The sequence below is a fragment of the Phoxinus phoxinus genome (genome assembly GCF_949152265.1).
Source record: "Phoxinus phoxinus genome assembly, chromosome: 25".
NCBI lineage: Eukaryota > Metazoa > Chordata > Actinopteri > Cypriniformes > Leuciscidae > Phoxinus > Phoxinus phoxinus.
The window spans coordinates 17,242,645-17,262,298 of NC_136900.1; the positions used below are offsets into that span (position 1 = coordinate 17,242,645).

A 19,654-nucleotide genomic window follows, 5' to 3' on the forward strand; every position below is an offset into this window, starting at 1 on the left:
ATGTCAACATTTACTTATCCATTATTAAAATAAAAAGTTGTATTTGTTAACATTAGTAAATGCACTGTGAACTAACATGAACAAACAATGAACAGTTTTATTTTTTATTAATGAACATTAACAGAGATTAACAAACACATAAACAAATGTATTGCTCATGGTTATTTCATGTTAGTTAATATATTAACTAATGTTAACAAATGAAAACTTATTATAAAGTGTTACCATTATTTTCTACCAAAATATGCTTGTACAAAACCCATCTTGAGAAAAATTAACTGGAGTAAAAAGTGTGAAAGCTCTTCCCGAAAGGCAAGTTATTTATGGAAACTTTTAGAACAAGTCTTTATGTAGGCTAACACTGCCCTACATCTTCAAAACAGTCCTCTGTATCACCTTCTAGTGAAATTCTTGCAGTCGACACATGCCAGTAACCGATGAGCGACCTCTAGGACTGTCATAGTTGCAGGATCTCAGTACAGCCCCACCAATGAAATCTGGGCAATGTCCCAAGGTGCAAAATCACAGTACAGGCTACATTGCGACGGACGGAAGAGGGTGGGGAGAGATAGGAGCCTACAGACTGAACCATCCCGACGTTTGTTCATGTGAAACATTTGAGGACGAACGCGGATAAGAATGTCAGTGGCAGGATTGAAGAAACAGTTTCACAAAGCAAGTCAGGTAATACGAAGCTTTTGTGCGACGATGTAGCCTAAACAATATTTATTTCAGTGATCGAGTCTTTAAAAAAAAAGTGATAGCCTACAGCCTTGACGAATTTGTTAACGGCGCTTTAAATCGCGGCTTTAAAGAGTTTGAACACTTTGGTGACATACTGAGTTTGTTGACTGCGTGAATAGTGTAAAGCAATGCCCGAATCGTGAACCAATTGTTCTTTTGAGTCAGCTCTATTGAATGAATCAGTCGAATTGCTTCACTAGCCAGTCTGACTGATTCGATCCGGTGGTTCTTGAGGGAACAACTCGATTAGGACTGGGTCCTAGGACTGGATCGAGAACAGCCATTTTACTTTAAAACTACGAAAATAATTAATGTTTACGGCTTGAAACATACAAACAGAGCTGAATTTTATTAAAACGTGCAAAAGGGTTTAGAGAAGTTAATAATGCAAGTTTTATTTATGTTGTAAATTACTTTTTTTCCTGAACTGAATCATGGCAGCAACGATCTGACCTGAGATATATTTTAAAATATAATGAACAACACTCTTAAAATGATATAGTCGTTAACGTGTTCCTTGAACCACGCGATGACGTAATTACATCACGACGTAAAGAATCGCCCAATCCGTTTTCGAAGCGATTCTTTGAAACGATGCGTTCGAAGGAACCGATTCTCGAACATTAATAGGACTTTTCCTCACTTCATTGCAATCTTTCTCTGTTCATCACATCTAGGCTAAAGCCAACCGTGCGTAAACTCACGGCCCAGTTAATGATGAATTGTCTTAGTGTTCACAACCACCAAGCATGATGGAAACATGCAATATTAAAATATGAAGGTCATTAGATTATATGTCAAATGTAAATGTTTAAATTCAGTACACTAGAACTGTGCTTCTCCCACCTTATTTAATCAAACATGTCCTTCTCACCTTGTGTTGTTGAATTATTGTTAATGCAGAGGTTTGAGGACTGAGTGTGCTAATATGAAAACTTGTGAGAAACAAGCCATGGGTGTTGTCTGCTATATCTTGAATCCAAAGTCCACTTACTATCTGGTATTGTTTTTGTTCATATTGAGTTCATTGTGGATAATACAATCTACTGGAATTGACAATAAAGCCTGATCATTCACTCCTGGAGTTTTTGTTTGCAGTATTAGGGACGGTTTCTAGGTAGCCTACTCAAGACACCAAAGTATGTTGCAAGGTCACATTCTTTCCATTCGTTCATGGTGATCTGAATTCTCTTATTGTGTTGGATTCATTGGTCAAACGACTGACCTTCATAAACAGTTTTGCTTATGAACCGCAGGAAACAGATGCTCAGTCATCACAATGTGTTAAAAACGGCAAAGCTTGCGGATTTCCTGGTTTTGTTTTGAAATGTTTGTAGACATTGGATTGTGTTGTGATTGGATCAGCCACTTTTTATCATATCATGTAAAGATTGCTATTAAACTATACAGGTAATAATGAACCAACTCTTTCTGTAGTGTCCTTTAATTTCATTTTATTTGTTATAAAGACTATTACGTGCTGAAATAGTCACTACTTATGATATTAAGGACATTACAGAAAGAGTAGTGACTATTTAAACACATAATAGTCTTTATAACATAGAAGTTATGAAAGCTATTATGTGTCAAAATAATGAAATGTTCATCTGATTAATTGAGTCCGATCATTTGTTAAGCCCACTCAACAAATAAGTAATATTAGTTTTTCCCCTCTTTGGTTATCCTTACAGTTGCTAAAGGAAAAGATCAATGGAGTTGAAGGAACAAAACTGGATGAGGAATTCCTCAACATGGAAAGGGTATACATATGAATCCCAGCAAAATAAAGAAAATAGTTTATTAAAAATATTCAAAAATCTGGATGCATAAAAACACTTTTTTTTCTTTGTCTATTTTATTGATTGCTTTATTGTAGAAAACTGATATTACCCACAAAATGATTCTTGACCTTGTTCCAAAAACTATAGGATATCTTCAGCCAAACCCAGGTACAGTATTTCATATTAAAGGTTATTATTTTGAAGGTTTATTCAGTGTTTTCTTTTATTATGATATCTCACTGATTCTCCTTTTTTGATCTTCAAGCATACAGAGCAAAGCTCAGCATGCTCAACACAGTGTCCAGAATGCGTGGGCAGGTGAAGGCTGTGGGCTATCCACAGACTGAGGGCATTCTGGGAGATTGCATGTCGTACTATGGCAATGAGCTTGGAGCCGAGTCTGGTTTTGGTATGTTGGCACAATAATGAAGTGCAATGATGTTGTTTACTGCTTTAAAATGTCAAAATATCAGTTTTGAGTTTGGCTACAATTGTAGGTTATGCTCTGTTTGAAATGGGAGAGGCGATGAAACAAGTAGCGCAGGCAAGAGACAGCATGGATGCGCGAGTGAAACGAACCTTCATTGATCCTCTGCAGTCCCTGCAGCACAAAGAGCTGAAGGAAATTGAGGTCAGTCCTGAATAAAAATATAAATTTGTATGCTTCAATTAACTAATGTTCAGATTATCTGTCCTTTTGCAGATGCATTTAATCCACCGCATGAAAGCATTCGTGTAATGTTGTGATTGTGTGACTTTAAATGTATCCTGAGCATTTGAAGTGAAAGTATGCATTTTTAGTGTGAACGAAGACATAACCATAGATTTTCTTCTTTTTCTGGTTGTCAGTATCATCTGAGAAAACTTGAAGGCCGCCGTCTAGATTTTGATTACAAGAAGAGACGTAAAGGAAAGATTTCAGACTCTGAAATGAAGAAAGCACTCGAGAAGTTTGAAGAATCCAAAGAACTGGCTGAGAGGGGCATGTTTAATCTCCTAGAGAGAGATGTAAGTTAGCATTTGTATAAATACAGCCGTGACTAAAAGTATTTACAGTGACATACATTTTGTGTGTGCAAAGTTTGTTGCAAAAAGCTCGTCCTGTTTTTCCCCCCTTATTTTACGAAAGCACAACGTTTTTAAGTTATTGTGAGATTACACAAATGAAAGTAGGCCCTTTACAGTTTGGAATGATGCATTACTAAACTGATCTTTGACATTTTGTTTTAGGTACAACGGATGCAACACCTCTCGGGTCTTTTAGGAGCAGTAGTAGACTACCACCGCCAGTCATGCCAGATTCTAGAAAATCTCAGGAGCAATTTGCAGAGCAGGTTAGAATCATGATTAGTCCGAAGACGTCAGATTCACTGTTTTAACCTTGGTTTCGTTTAATATGCCCTCTTATTTTTCCCTGTATATAGAATAACAGATGCAAGCAATCAGCCCAAAAGGGAATTTGCATCTAAATCAGTTGCGAGCACAGTGTGCTACACGGATATTTATGGACTTTCCGCCTGCTCATCAGGACCGTCATCAGGTGTGGTAATAGGTTATTTGATTGTGTAAAACATAACTTTTTATGAATGCTATGCGAACTGAAATACTGTATTATATGTACCACAGATACTGAGATCACTGAAGCTTTGAGTGAAAAATGCAACTCATTTTAAATGTGATGCACAAACTCTCACTCTTTTTGTAATAGGTAGTTGGAGGTACCTCGGCAAGTTTTGCTACTAATGTCTTTCCATCTTACTTTAACAGATGCCCCGGTTGTGGTTCACCCTCCTAAGAAAGTAAACATAAACCCTCAAATAACAGACATGCCAACCAGCAACAGTGAGTAAGATCATTTTGCCTCCAAAAAATGTCTAAAAACGGTTGCATCGTATGTATGGAGGGCATTCAAAAGGTTGAAGTCAGTAAGATTTTTTAAAATAAATTAATACTTTTATTCAGCAAGGATGCGTTAATGTGATCAACCGTGACAGTTAAGACATTTATTGTGTTACAAAAGATTTCTATTTTAAATAAATGCTGTTCTTTTGAACTTTCTTTTTTATCACAGAATACTGAAAACGGGTTTCAACATTGATAATAATGAGAAATGTTTCTTGAGCAGCAAATTAGCATATTAGAATGATTTCTCAAGGATCACGTGACACTGAAGACTGGAGTAATGATGCTGAATATTCAGCTTTGCAAAAAAGAACATCTTAAAATAATATTCAAATAGAAATCAGTTATTTTAAATTGTAATAATATTTCAGTGTTGCTGTTTTTACTGTATTTTTGATTAAATAAATACAGCCTCTGGGAGCATTAGAGATGTTTTTAAAAAACCTTTTGTATATTTTTATTTCATGAAAAATAATATTTAGGACAGGTCAGAATAAAAGTCTAAAAAATATAAGTTAATCCTATTTTTATTCAGTTTACATAATGCTTATTTATTTAACAGTTTTTAGAGGTTTAAATATCGATTTGCTATGTGGTCTTAGACTTTAATTTGCTATAAATTAATATAATAGTATTTTAATATAATAGTAACATTTAAATGAAGTTGGAAACTTGCATATTTGTATCAAACATTAGAATATATTTAGTTTTCAATTTTTGCTGTAAAGTGACCTTAACCTTGAGACAGAAGCTGAATAAATAAAACTTATTTTCTTGATGTGTGCTAGATGATAGCGCTCCCCCCTTGGATCAGCCTTGCTGTCGGGCACTTTACAGTTTCCAGACAGAAAACCAGGGAGAGCTGGCCTTTAAGGAGGGTGACATCATCATTCTGACCAGCCAGATTGACGAGAACTGGTATGAGGGTATGATCAGAGGGGACTCTGGCTTATTTCCCATGAACTACGTCAAAGTCCTTGTACCTCTGCCACAATGACGGTGGGAAAGCACTGCATCTGGACAACATGAACTTTTCGAGCTTTTGGAGATTCAGAAACTTTTGATTATTTGATAAAGAATAAAGTTTCAAGCACTTCTGAGCCCTGTATATTTATCTGTATGATCACTATGCAAAGTCATCTACCCTGCCTTGTATTCCTTATTTGATGATTTTTTTATGAATTTCAATGTTAAATGTTAAATAAATATGCTGCTATATTAAAGTCTTAAATTTCCTTTATATTATAGCCTATGTGCACTATGAATGTTGATCCTTCTCAGGAGCGAATATTTCTATATTTATATGTCCTAAATAAAGATAGAAATAAATCCCAATGTGCACTGAACTGCATTACAATCTGCTAGATTAAATATCCAGTGTTCAACTTCTCACTATGAAATGAATGTTAAATCAAATAGTAAAATAACTTGTGTTTACTTGCTATTTAAGAGTACTACACATATTTGAACGCATATTCCTTCTCAGACGTGTTTATTAAAGCAAACTTTGCCACAGAAACGCAATGACATCTAGTTGCCCTCCCCACACTGGCGTTGCTGTAATTCCGAATGTTTGCCTGTTTTGAGCCCAGCGGCGCGCCGTAGTGGCGGTTCCTTACTGGAGCCACGGATGTTCAAACTGTTGATATGAAAAAGTTTTACTTTCAAATAAAAGGATACATTCACTCAATCACCGTGGATGTATTGTGAAGTGTTTACCAGCATAGCGTTCAAATTTTCCACACTTTCTATAGTCTAAGTCAAGGGTAAGTAGCTAGCTGTTGCTAATCAGCTGATGAATGCAGAAACTATTAGCACAACAACACGAACAGCAACAAATAAGTGCGAATTGGAGAGTAAAAGACATTTAACGAGCGTAACGGGTTTATTTTAAATGTTTCTCGTCAGAATTAGCTGTTAAAGTCACTTTTATGTAACTGAATCTGATTATTTAAAGTTAAAGAATATAGACATGAACTAGCTGCTATGCTTGTTGGCTAACTTGCATATAATGTAGTCAGAGTCATTGAGGATATTTTAAGATTAGTTTTGGCACAATTCAGATTATAAATAATAAACCCGACTAAGAATAACACCATCCCCTGGTTTCACAGACAAGGTTTAAGTCGAGTCCCAGACTAAAATGCATGTTTGAGCATTTTTTATTAAAAGAAACTTGCACATTATCTTAAAATATGTCAGTGTCAGCCATTGTTTTGTCTCAAGAAGATCCACACCAGTAATGTTTTTTTCTAAAGCTACTCAATTGCCTAATCCTGGCTTAATCTAAAACCTGTCTGTGAAACCGGTCACATAAATTAATGTACAGATAATTTGCTGACTGTACAAAAAAAAAGTGTAATCTTTTAGTGTGTTGCTAATCATAAAAAGTAACAAAATTGCCTTAACAGCACTTTGGGAGTTCATGATTATTTGTAACTATTTTTCCTGTTTTTTATTGAAGTGAAGCATCTATTATTTAGGCCTGTGTCAAACTTGATAGTGTTGTGCGCCTAACAGCTGTCCATCTTTTTTTCTCCTGGCAGCCGTCGCTATGGAGGACGTCACGCGGCTGGTGTCGTCAGGTGAGTGTCTGAAGATCTGGGACTCGACCTCCATGACGGTGGTGGAGCAGTTCAACCCTCACAGTGCCACACATCCAGTGGCTCAAGTGTGCTGGAGCAGCAGCAGTATCCTCTCTCATTGTGAAATCACTCTTTTTTTTCAGCATCACTCATGTCCCACAGACAATGGCAGTATGCTTAAGACATGATAATGTGTGTAGCATCTTTTAGAAGAGATATTCCCTTTGGTTTACCAAAGTGAAGTGTGCCATTTCTCTGAGTTGACTCAGAATTGCCCAGTATTCCATAGGTTGGACCAAGGGTTTTCAAACTGGAGTATGGGGAAAAGTTTAAAGAAAACAATGTACAAATAAATACAATTATATAAATATATATAAAAAAATTATGTTAAATAAATAATACAATTATATTAAAATCAAAATGGATAAATCTTATTTTTCATGGAATATTGCAGTATATTTTATTTTTAATGCATGTTCCCTCGTAATCTCGTCTCTGATGAGATCTGTCACTCACATGAGATCATAGCCGTAGCAAACAACAATCCAATCTATTCCCCATGAACAAAATCAAGTCCTGCCCTACATTTTTTTTCTTGTTCGAGAAGCCGTTTCACAATAGGGAAGAAAAGGCTCGCAACTTCTATTTCATGTCGACTTTAAAATAAATAAATAATTAAATTAAAATAATTCATAAATAAAATGATATTAAAATGAATACAATTGTTACTATAAATAAATAAATAATTGGAATAAAATTAATTAATACAAATAATATAGAATAAAATATAAATAGTTAAAAAAAATAAACAACAGTTCAGTACTAGTAGAAAAGTACTGAAAAAGAAAACAATGTAACTTAATAGAAACTAGATATTTTTCAAATAATATTAAAAAAATTGGTATGGTATATTATTGTATACCAATTTAAATGAGTCACGAGCTGCCTTTTAAACTTTAGGATGGGGATGCATGAGGATGATCATATTTGTGTATTTAAAAGTTCTGGCATCTAAAAGATCAAAAACACGTCGTTTGGAGAAACATGGTGCATAAGTATTAATTACAGAGCATTTAGTTTTCTTATTATTTCATAGATGAAAGTACTTTGCCTTGACAGCGTTCAGATCAGTACCTGGTCAGTGCCAGCAGTATAGGGGACAAGCTGGTGGTTTCCAGTCTCAAGTCGTCACCGGTTCCAGTGATGGAGCTGGGTGTAGGGGTGAGCTGACAAACTTGATATCTCACTGTATCTCAATATATATAGCTTATGTGTGTCTCATAATGGCCTTTTGTTCATAGAAAAAACAAACCCGTGTCAGTCTGAACTCCACGTCACAGTTCCTGGTCAGTGGAGGACTGGATAACAGCGTTAATATCTGGGACCTAAAGACAAAAAGGTTGCATCGAACACTTAAGGTATAACATTGTTACAAACCGTTTGTAGTCGTATATCTTGCATATTTCAGGCGTAACTGCAAGTTACAAAAGACACTCAGGGGAAGGTTTAGATCATCTACTAGACAGACATCTACATCCTAATCCATTTCCTTTGTCTCTTTCTGTATAGGACCACAAGGAAGAAGTGACATGTGTGTCTTTTAATGGAGGTGATAGCTATATAGCTTCAGGCTCCACTAGTGGAGATATCATCCTCCACAGTATCACAACCAACCTGTCCAGCAAACCCTTCGGCCATGGGCCTAATGTGGTGAGTTTGGCTTCTTTAAGGCCCCGATATACTTCAAGCAAAACATATGTGACATAATTTTGAACAAAATCAGGCCAAAACAAACTTTGTTTGGAGTTGCTATACAGCTTGCAGTTCGAAACTGCTTGCCAGAGCGAACTTTTCTGAAAAGGAAAATCTTTTCCAGTTCATTTCTCCTCACGAGTCCGTTGCGATCAGACGTCCGTGAGTGAAAACATGAACAATAATTATTACAATACTAATATTTATGGCTGATGATTTTTTTAAAACATTAAACTATCAAGCTTTTATTTGGGTGGAAAGCCTCACAGTGCCATTAAAGCTTCTGTAACAGCTAGATTATAAACACTTCACATTACAAGGATGATTTGTTCATGTTATGTTTCCAAATGCACGTTATAAGCGACCCAGACTCAAAGCACATGCAGAGATCATGTGGAGTTTGCGTGGAGCAGCTTTTACTGTGAACCGAGCCGCTCTGAGATGCTGAAAACACAGCGGAAAATGAGCGGCTCGCTTTGTGATTGGACACTTCAACACGCGCCACATCTTTTTATTTAATTAAATCACAGCATTTGCAATTCATAATCACACTAAGCCATATTTGTTTTCAGTTTTATTTCAATTCATCGTGCAGCCCTAATATAAAATACACCATGTGATCTCTCTTCAGCCAATCCATGATCTGAGGTACTCGCTGGTGAAGAGGTCTCTGCTGGGCACTGTATCTGACAGTGGCTCTGTGGCACTCTGGGACGCTAACACTCAAAAGGAGCTGCACTTGTTCGAGGGGGCGCACAAAGCCCCGTGTTCAGGGTTGGCTTTCTCCCCAGCCAATGATTTGCTCTTCATCACTGTGGGGCTTGATAAGAAGATCATCTGTTATGACACCTCCAGCAAAATGTAAGAAAATCATCACATTTAGTATCCATTTTGGACATTGGAGTTTGATTTAGGTCATTTAATGTGTGTGCGCATCCCCACAGGGTGTTTCGTAATAAGCAGGTGGATTCTCCACTCACGGCCATCGATTTTACCCCAGATGGGGCTGGACTGGTTGTGGGCTCAACTCAGGGCAGGATGTACCTGTACGATTTGAGAAACCTCAGCGCACCAATCAAAATCACCTCAGCTCACAAGACGTCAGTGACCTGCATTCGCTTCCAGAACTCCACCTCCAAGTTAAAGGTACAGCTGTCTTCATTATGTGTACATAAACACATTTCTACAGAAGCCCTTCATGTTTCATGTGAGGTAGTGTTTGTTTTTGTTAAACTGACTTATCTCCATTTAAATAATGATTGAGAATATATTTTAACTAATTTAAGTAATTGATAAAAAGTGTGAAACATGCAGTGCATTTTATAATTTGAAATTATAAATTCTTTTTAATCATTTTAATTAAATTTTATTTGATGTGTTTGATGTATTATTTAATTATTTCTTAAATTGTATTTATTTACTTTTTACAATTGTACTTTTTAAAGTATGCAGTAACATGCATTTTATATGAAAAATTTCATTAATGTATAATTATTTCTTAAATTTGATTTGTTTATTTACTTTTGACTTTTTTTGTAACATCTGCTATAATTTTAAAACAGTCTGTCCTATGAAGAATTATTCAAAATTTTCAGATGGAGAATGTTTAATTCATTGATATAAATTATGTAACATGCAGTGTGTTCTTATGAATTTAGAATTTTTATTTAGTTTGAATTAATTTAATTAAATGTTAATTAACGTTTTAAATATAATTGATTTATTTTAAATTTTTTGTAACATCATCTGATATAGTTATAAAATCTGTTCTAGGAATATTTAATAAATGATTGTGATTATGATTAAAGTATGTAACATGCCATGTGTTTTATAAGAAATGCAAAATTTTAATTTATTAGATTTAATTAATTAAGTTTTATTTTACTAGAAAAAATACACACTTCCCCTGAAATACAGTATTGTCCCTATATTCAATAATGTTTACTTCTGACTATAATGCATATTTAAAACCCAGCCCTGTTTCCACAGTCCACTAAAACATCCAGCAAGTCTTCTCAATCAAATAAGCGGATTTCAGTCAAACTGAGCGGCCAGCAGACGGGACCGTCCACTCCAACATCCGCAGTCCCACCCAGTGTGCCTGGCTTTGAATTTCCTGGAGATGGCCAAGCCCACGTCACAGGTCAACCTTCCTCTTTATGGCTATAGAAGGATTTACTTTTGCTCAGTTAGCATTAAAGCCTTGTTTGTAGCTTTTGTAATGGTTTAAGTGGTGCTGAATGTGTCGTCTCTTATAGGCCCTGCAGGTGAGATGTTCTCCCGAGAGGCCGAGGGTCAGCACAGTCAAGACCAGCCGCCCAATGTGGAGAAATTTAGCGGCATAGGTCGGAACAGCCTAAGCCTGGATATTTTCTCCCCACTTACTGATGGTAAAATCGCTTTGCATTTTTCATGTATTGTCCTTGTCTTCTCATTTCATGGGTCCATATTGTGCTTTTCCATCCTCTCTGCAGGTTTCAAAACACATGGTTTTGGTGATACTCCAACTTCAAGAAATGGTGAGTGTTTTCAGCTTTTGGTTTATTATGTTCAATCATGAATGGCAGAGTTCAAGAGATTATGAATGTGGCGTGCAATGATTACTTGGCTCGATGATTGTTGGACATGTAGGGGGCAGTATAGATATGTTCTCGAGGGAAGGAGAAGGTCAGCACGGCACTGACCGGTTCACAGTCGGCAGAAACAGCTTGGACATCTTTTCACCTGTACGAGATGGTGAGGGAACTTTTCCAACCGGTCTTTCACAGCTTTGGCCTCTATTTAATATATGTACACTTCTTACCGTTGGCATTTTTAAGATTTGTTAATGTTAAAAAATTCACCAAGGCTGCATTTATTGATTAAAAATACAGTAAAACAGTAAAATTTGGAAATATGATTACAATTTCATATATTCCTGGTGCGAAGCTGAATTTTCAGCATCATTACTCCATTCTAATATGCTGATTTGCTGCTCAAGAAACATTTCTATTATCATCAATGTTGAAAACAGTTTTACTGCTTAATATTTTGTGGAAACTGTAATACATTTACAAGATTCTTTGATTAGAACAGCATTTATTATAAAAGAACAGCATTTATTTGAAATTTAATCTTTGACACTTTTGATCAATTTAATGTGTCCTTTATGAATACAAGTACATACTGAGCTTATGACCCCTAACTTTTCATTGATAGTGTATGTGTGTATAAATATTTACTAATTAAACCATATCTCTATAGATTACAAAGGGCACAGACTGAGTGATGCATCAAGTGGAAAGAAAGGCAAGTTTGTACTAACGACATTTTAATAAACTGTAATGAGCAAAACAACATGGTTTTATTTACCTTTACCAACATAAGCACTTCCTGTGTTACTAGACTTTGAATACCTACCTAATTTCCCTGGTGGGTCGTCCCAGAGGAAGACCCCATTGGGCACTCCAGGAGGTCGCTGCTACAGTCCATCTGTGGTTCAGACTCCTCCACCAATCAAAGAAGAGGAGCCCATCACTACCCCACCTCAACAGACTGATGTACAGAATGGCACCAAGGTCCAACTCGTTTTGATTATCGTCCAACACATTTGTGTATTCATGAATTCAACTTACTTTCCTCTGGATTATTGACAGGAGGAGAAAAATAATGGCCTCCGCCAGGAGTATGATGTCATAACCTCGCCACCTGCTGCTCAGAGCACACGCGTTCAGTCCACGCAGCCGCTCAACACTCCTGAGGCCAATCAGAGGAGAGATCTGCTCACCCAGCTCACCTATGATTCGCCTGTCAGCGGAGGTCCTCCGGCAGCTGCACCCGGTATGTTTGAACGGGCCACAATTAGATTAAAAGTAATTTCAATGGGACACAATGTGTGACAGATGTTGTGATCTAAAGCTCCAGCGGCAGCAGTCGAATCTGGAGCCGAGGGCCGTGGAGCTCCACTCACCGCCGTTCAGATGAGCTTTGTCCGTAACATGATCCACGAGGCACTGGAGGATTTCAGGTGACTTACTATCATCAAATTAATTGAATTTATGAATTGAAACTATGTATGTATATACACTTATTAAACCATACATTCTATAGTAATTTAGATATTACTGACTAAACTAACTCTAAATGTTTTGTTGTTTCCTCCAGGGACACCTGTCACAGAGACATCATCAATCTACAGGTGGAGATGGTTCGCCAGTTCTATATTCAGCTGGTACATTTGTTTCTTTTACCAACCAAATCCATAATTAAATAGCTAGAAAAATTAATTTTAAAGGTAAAAATTTATATTACACCACTTTAATAGTGCCATTTATCTTTTACAGAATGAAATCCATGGTCTGATTGAGAAGTACTCGGTGAACGATTCGCTCGTGGAGGAGATAGAAAGACTGAAGGAGGAAAACAAACGACTGCGAACCAATTATTAAAGACATCCATGGACCCGCGTCTCCCACTGCGGTGGTCCGGAATACTGACCGGAATCAGAGGACGGATAGTAGCTCAAGTTTCTACTAGTGCCTTTACTCTGCAGACCACCGCGCACAGTCTGCTTTTCCATTTGTCATATTGGCACACGATTTTGTATTTGTTTCAGGTTATAAAGCGTGTTTTTGTAAGATTTATATGCCTTATAATCAATTAGCAAGGAAGAGAACACACTTTGTTTTTTTCTTCAAGGTGTGTGTTTTGTATATCCTGACTAGTTTACAGAAAAGAAATTACACTTATTGGCACTTAGGATGTAAAAAGCATGAATGTGGTAGAGTGAAGAAACATCTCAGCGTGGATTTTGCCACTTTTGAATTGTGCTCGTTTAAAATAGTTGCCCGGATCATTTTTGCAAACCACATGCCAAAAATGAAAGGACATCGGTGTTTTTGTGTAAGAGTAGAACTGTACGTGTTTTCCAGCTTCAAAAGGAGTGTATGGAGATTGTGTGAATGCTAGTGCTTTAACATGACTTCTTTTGAATCAGTTTCATATGATCTTGACAGTGCATTTGGCAACAAAAAGCAAAAGACTAACTCAAAAACATTGTCCTGTACACATTGCACCTAATCTGCATTTGTAAGGTGTCTTCCCATGGCCTGGCCTAAATAAATTATTTCTGCATTTATGTAAAGCTGTGTTTTCTGTTTTGTACAAGCATGACTATCAAATGAAAAGGTATGCGTAAAAATAGTTTTATGTCAATCGCTACGTTTGTTTTTACCTTGAGGACTTTTATTTTGCCTAAAATGCCTGTTCAGTAATTGTTTTAAATATTTTTACGTAAATATCGCCTTGAACTGTTAACGCCTCATAGCAGCAATAACATTCTATTTGTAGCCAGCTAGTGTATCAATTATTTAAACTTTTGAGGACTTTTATTTTGACTTCATGTTTTCGACGACTGCATATGTAACACTCCTGCTTATGATTTTCAAAGCGTCCAAAGGGCAATTAGCAAGTAAGTAGATTAAAAACAACTCTTGTCCATTTGAGTTTTTCAGTGTTAAAGCTTAAATCTTATCAGTATTTAGTCTTGAGATTTTACGGCCGTCTGCTTTGAAAAACCTTGAATGAGTCAACAGGCCAGCTGTGTTTATACGCAGGTTGTGTTAGGCTGAGATCAGAATAATCACTGGGAAATGGCCAATCCACTCCGAGCAGAGGTAGCGCAACTGTACAAAACTGTGAGTACACTGCCCCCTTCTGCAATGCCATATGACTGTGTGATATAATATACACATACATAATATGTGTCACTAAATGTATAATTGTAACAGTGTCACAGGGGTTTTAAATCTTAGTAACTACAAGGTTTTGAGTCAAAAGTCCAGCTGCAGTGAAAATGTCCCATTATTTTTGGCAGGAAAACAACTTTTGTCTATACACAAAATGACCTCCAAAAATATATTAACACTCAAATATATGAATTGTAGTTAACAGTGTGAAAACTAGCCACGGTTTACGTCACAGCCTTCCTTTATATCAAGAAAATAAACATTCAATTATTTTTACTGCCTGCAAACATCTGTGACTCCAGGCAGTAGAAAGTCATAATCCTGTCTTATGATTCTCCTGCTTGAAGTTGCTGTTTCTTGGACGGGAGTATCCGAAAGGAGCCGACTATTTCAGAGACAGACTGAGGGCTGCGTTTGCCAAGAATAAAGATGTGCGAGACCCAGAGAAGATCAAAGAGCTCATCAGCCGAGGAGAATTTGTGGTGAAAGAGCTCGAAGCGCTGTATTACCTCCGGAAGTACAGAGCTTTGAAGAAGCGATATTACGAAACGGAGTGAATAAAATCTATATAAAAATGTAATTTACATAAACAACAGTTAAATAGCAATAGTATGACTGTAATAGCTACATGTATAATTTATTCTCCTAATTACATTACAAAAAATGTCACTGTTACAATAAAAACAGGCAAAAACGTAAAGAAATTGATTTTATTTGAAGATCATAACAAATGCAAGTTTCGCTATTGCTAACAGTGTCAATTTGTTGCCACTGGTGTGATTTTCATATCTGATATGTTTTAGAAGGATCTTTCTAATAAATCAGTTGCTTGGCAGTGCCATATGCTGGTTCAAACACCAGACATTACTCATTTAAAAAGCGTTAAATAACACTCAAAATAAGACTAAAAGACAAACGGGGAGTCACATGACCAGCTGTGAGGTAGATACTGAGTCCTGAAGTTGTGCGCGCTCAAGAAAAACCACCACTGATATCTGATATATCCGCTCTGCAGATGGGACAGGTGGCGTTTTCCTGTAAGAAAAGAGGAAAAATGATTAGCAAAACATGACTTTGAAATGAATTATGGGATTGTGTCGTTAAAGCGACCAAACCAGACCTTTAGCCAGCGGTCGATGCATTTCACGTGGTAATCGTGGAGACATGGAAGCATCCTGAGTCGTTCACCCGCCTTGTACTCGCTGAAACAGATCTGGCAACTGCAAAGAGAGTATGATTACAATATTGCATTCTGGGAAATCTCATTTGTGGCGTCCTGGTCTGTGACTTACTCTGTCTTTCCTGCGCTGTGTGCGGGATCGTAGGTTTTTATTGGCAGCCGTTCGATCTCGGCCTTAGTCAGAGTGTTCTTGGATACTACAGAGCCTTGTTGCTCCTCGAACGCTAAGAGAGCCTTATAAAACGATGAATAATATCAAAGATGAGGAGGCACGCAATAATCAAGCATGTGATTTCTGTAATGTAGCATAACTCAAACCTCGTAATTATTTCCCTGGCTGTCATCAAACAAGTCCGTTTGTGAGCGTGCCGGTCTGCGCCGGGAATTATTAGCTCTGCTGGTTTGCCGACGACCCTGTTGTCTGCCTGTCCAATCCAAAATCAAATAAAACTAAATGTAAACTGTATATATATATATATATATATATATATATATATATTTCTATTTGAGCTGATACATCATGGATCATCTATGGTGACTTACGGGGTTGTTCTCCAAAGATGGCCTGCTGTAGCTCTGAAAGCTCAGTGTGTCCATGTGAGAACGAAGCCGAGTTCATCAATGACGCCCAAGGAGAGATCCAGCCCAAGCCAACATAGGGATCAACCTGCATGAAACCTGCATCACTTTCTGTTTGCTTATGATCACAGCACCATCATTCAGTGGTCGGAAGAAAAACAGCAATACGAATAAAGTAAAAAAAAAAAAAAAACTGACCATATGGTTGTGGCTGTGTCTACCTGGCGATGTGTTCTGTAGCCTCTGCTGCTGCATCCGCTCCTCCATATCAAACTGTTCCTGCACACACCAGAATAACAGAGTTAGTCACTTCCCTAATGTTGCTCGATAAGGACCAGCAGAGCGAGTCGTACCTGAAGGCTTTTGGCATACGCCTCATCCTCGGCCATCTGAAAGGAGCGGACCACCGCTACATCATCAGCATCATCCTCTATGATGACAATATCTTCAGGTATCGGACACACAGGTGAACTTGCTGGTCCTTGCATTCTCTTTGCTATAAACGAACAGAAAGACTCATTATAGAAAGGTTAATGAGGAATATCCAAACGTGTGGATCCTGGTTAACTGTACCTGCATCCAGCAGTAAAGCTTCATCCTCAGTGGCGAGTAAAGGGAAGTGTGCTGTTGTACTTTTAGAGGCTTTAGATCTGGTCTTGCTGTAGATGCTCTTTTTGGACCTCTGTTCCTTTCCATTGGTTGTGTTTAGTGTCCTTTGCATAGAGGTGCGACCGGTCACTAGCAGCTCGTTTAAATACGTCGGATCACTAGTTTGATCCGGTGCACATGTGGAAGACCCAGCTGAGGACGAAGGCTTGCAGGATGCAGAAACATGAGAGGCCGAGGAGGTTGCTGGACGTGGAGACTCAAACCATGTAAAATCAGAGGGTAAAAGAGACGAGGCCGTTACAAATCCATTTGCTCCCGGCGTAATGCCGGAGTATCCGCGCAGTGCACTTGGATTTGAGTCCTCCAGTCTGCGCCGCTTCATTGTTCTTAGGGAGGCAGGAGTGGTGCTGAGGTATCCTGGGATGTGTTCTCGTCTTTCCCATTTTTTCTCATCCGAACAGGACGAAGTCGCCTACAATTAAGAACAACGTTTTAATCAAGCATAAAAACATTTATAAATATAATTGAAAACATTTAAACTTCTAAATGGAATACTAGCATTCTGAAATGGCATACTTCCCTAAACTGCATACTGTTTTGTATTGTACTGCTATTTAATTTCAGGTGTCTTGGTAGTAGAGGTGGACAGTAACAAAGTACATTTACAGTACTTAAGTACACTTTTTGAGTATCTGTACTTTGAGTATGATTTTTTTTCCTGGAAACTTTTTACTTTAACTTCACTACATTTGAAAGACAAATACCGTACTTTTTACTCCACTACATTTCTGTCAAGGTCATTGAGTAGAAAGTAGTAACGTCAGTCAGGGGATTTTGTTTGCAGGGGCTGCATTTTGGTTGGAAATTACTGATGTTGGTTTCTGACGTCAACCCGATTTTCATTTTCAACCACAATACAACGTCTGTCCAACGTTGGATTCTGATTTGCAACCTAATTTTCATTTTCAAAGTTGGGTTTGGTCTTCTAAATGCAAATTTTGTCATTGTTTTGTAGCACACTAGCTTATAGATAACAGTATGGCTAACATATTTATACTAAAAGCCAAAAAAAATTAAGTAGAGCACTATTTGAGGGAACAGCCATTGTGGATGTTATTGAGTGAACTTATTCAATCTCACATTCAATCCCACTACTGGATCTGTGTTCTAGAAATAAATTTGATGGGTAGGTAGGCAGGCATAGATCTAGAGGCATAAGGTCCTGCAAGTATTACATACAACAATAATAAGACAATGCATTCACATTTACTTTGAAGTACGAGTACTTCTGTACTTTTACTTAAGTAAAACTTAACAACTTTTATTTGTAACGGAGAAATATTTGACCAGTAGTATATGTACTTTCACTCAATTAAGGAAGTTGTGTACTACTTTGTCCACCTCTGCTTGGTAGTGCTGGAAATGAAGGGTCAAGAATGCAGGGATACAGTATTTTCTGTTGCACACTGCACATTTTAGCAAATGTAATAGGACATCCAATACTGGTATGCATACAGAAAAGTTTATACTGTGCATACTGCATACATACTACAGAAATAGATTAGTATAGTAGCATGGCAATGTGAACTAGACTTTTTCTCTTACCACACTTTTGTCGTCGTCTTTTTGGGATTGTCGTTTTCCTCTGTGAATAAGTGGGCTGTAAAATTAAGTTCTTTGCTCTCGTTAATATGAATTGATGACTTGTCTATTACATGCCAAACATACAAATAATTTATATTAATATGATATTTACAAATTAAATGTTACCTAGGGGTCTCGGGAACAAAAGTGGAGGAGAATTCATGAGAGAACCCAGGGTCTTCAAAGAGGTAGTCGCTGTCATTCAACAGACAGGCGTTGTTCAGGGAGTCCGGAGTGTCTGGCTCCATCCGGGGACTGTACAGAGGACAGCCGGCCTCTGAGTCTGAGCTTTCCTGTAGGTTATCCATCACTTCTGAATATGGCTTAAAGTGTTTGTACTTTGGCTATAGCGGACAGGCTGTGTGCTGTTGAGTGTAAGAAGAGGGGGAAAAACAAGACATAGATACATAAAAGCCTCTTTAAACGCATCAAGACCATGACGCTTTGTAATTATGCCCCTCTTAAATGTACACATTGTATACTTAATATCTTACTGACAGGCAAAATCGTACAGTTCTTTGTTAGTGAATTAGTTATTATATCCACTGACAGGAATTCGCGGTCCACCGGGTGTGCGCGAAAATAGTAGAGGGGTTTAACTGTTAACTGCGGCGAAGCAGCCGGTTGGATTCGACGTTTAAGCGAAGCTGGTAACCGTTTAACAAGCAATTACATTAAGATCATACGGCGATAGTTTACGAAACCACCACTGGTTGATTATGTAATTGAAATACGTTAACTTTACTCACCATCTTTACAAATCAAAACACGGTGAAAAGCAAAAATCTTCGTTTAGATACCGCATCGGCGCACAGGGAAGTCACAATGGAAAACACCGCCATAGAACTTTCGGGTTTTTCTTCCGGTGACGCCATTTCCGGCACATGGATAGTTGTATTTAAAGGATCCTTATATATATTTTTTAACTCTCGTGTAAAGAAAAAGCCTTATCTTATTCAAATGTCGAGCGCGTTTAGCTTTTGTCAAATTTTTAGTTATTTTTTTCTTAAAATCTATTTGAATATGTTAATTGATATTTCCACTTCACATAAATGTAACTCATGAGACAGGCAAGTTAATTCAGTCTTATATATACATACATACATACAATGGATCAAAAATATTGACGACTCATCCTGCACTACACATCAT

At 37.4% G+C, this 19,654-nt stretch overlaps 4 protein-coding genes across 8 annotated transcripts; 3 read left to right on the forward strand and 1 right to left on the reverse strand.

Moving 5' to 3' along the window:
* The first annotated feature begins 376 nt into the window (after positions 1–376).
* On the forward strand, positions 377–6,168 carry sh3gl3b (SH3-domain GRB2-like 3b). 2 transcript variants are annotated; one of them, XM_079602884.1, is made up of 10 exons: positions 377–684; positions 2,436–2,504; positions 2,621–2,693; positions 2,791–2,934; positions 3,023–3,156; positions 3,375–3,533; positions 3,756–3,859; positions 3,950–4,065; positions 4,293–4,367; positions 5,216–6,168. In XM_079602884.1, exons 1-10 carry the CDS (start codon positions 640–642, stop codon positions 5,422–5,424), a joined length of 1,128 nt encoding a protein of 375 aa, XP_079459010.1. In that variant the 5' UTR covers positions 377–639; the 3' UTR covers positions 5,425–6,168. The 2 variants fall into 2 exon arrangements, with proteins under 2 accessions (XP_079459010.1, XP_079459011.1); XM_079602885.1 differs by having other exon boundaries at positions 433–684; positions 2,673–2,693; positions 5,216–6,119.
* Positions 5,973–13,880, forward strand: nedd1 (NEDD1 gamma-tubulin ring complex targeting factor). Of its 2 annotated transcripts, none has more exons than XM_079602882.1 (17): positions 5,973–6,193; positions 6,974–7,117; positions 8,139–8,233; positions 8,314–8,430; positions 8,582–8,722; positions 9,396–9,625; positions 9,709–9,910; positions 10,754–10,907; positions 11,023–11,154; positions 11,239–11,283; positions 11,396–11,500; positions 12,008–12,052; positions 12,149–12,321; positions 12,400–12,583; positions 12,662–12,770; positions 12,908–12,974; positions 13,087–13,880. In XM_079602882.1, exons 2-17 carry the CDS (start codon positions 6,982–6,984, stop codon positions 13,189–13,191), a joined length of 2,040 nt encoding a protein of 679 aa, XP_079459008.1. In that variant the 5' UTR covers positions 5,973–6,193; positions 6,974–6,981; the 3' UTR covers positions 13,192–13,880. The 2 variants fall into 2 exon arrangements, with proteins under 2 accessions (XP_079459008.1, XP_079459009.1); XM_079602883.1 differs by having other exon boundaries at positions 5,981–6,193; positions 12,149–12,303.
* Positions 13,881–14,148: 268 nt separating this feature from the next.
* On the forward strand, positions 14,149–15,047 carry lyrm5b (LYR motif containing 5b; the record flags this gene model as incomplete). Of its 2 annotated transcripts, XM_079603241.1 has the most annotated exons (3): positions 14,149–14,213; positions 14,359–14,439; positions 14,838–15,047. In XM_079603241.1, the coding sequence occupies exons 2-3, from the start codon at positions 14,395–14,397 to the stop codon at positions 15,045–15,047; spliced, it is 255 nt and encodes an 84-aa protein (XP_079459367.1). In that variant the 5' UTR covers positions 14,149–14,213; positions 14,359–14,394. The 2 variants fall into 2 exon arrangements, with proteins under 2 accessions (XP_079459367.1, XP_079459366.1); XM_079603240.1 differs by lacking the exon at positions 14,149–14,213 and having other exon boundaries at positions 14,257–14,439.
* Positions 15,048–15,088: 41 nt separating this feature from the next.
* On the reverse strand, positions 15,089–19,388 carry LOC306993454 (uncharacterized protein). 2 transcript variants are annotated; one of them, XM_079603237.1, is made up of 11 exons: positions 19,252–19,388; positions 18,629–18,867; positions 18,464–18,503; positions 16,823–17,330; positions 16,603–16,745; positions 16,448–16,528; positions 16,214–16,337; positions 15,989–16,095; positions 15,783–15,904; positions 15,611–15,710; positions 15,089–15,525 (listed from the first exon to the last, which is right to left on the reverse strand). In XM_079603237.1, exons 2-11 carry the CDS (start codon positions 18,808–18,810, stop codon positions 15,463–15,465), a joined length of 1,470 nt encoding a protein of 489 aa, XP_079459363.1. In that variant the 5' UTR covers positions 18,811–18,867; positions 19,252–19,388; the 3' UTR covers positions 15,089–15,462. The 2 variants fall into 2 exon arrangements, with proteins under 2 accessions (XP_079459363.1, XP_079459362.1); XM_079603236.1 differs by having other exon boundaries at positions 15,180–15,525; positions 18,464–18,518; positions 19,252–19,386.
* Positions 19,389–19,654: the final 266 nt, after the last annotated feature.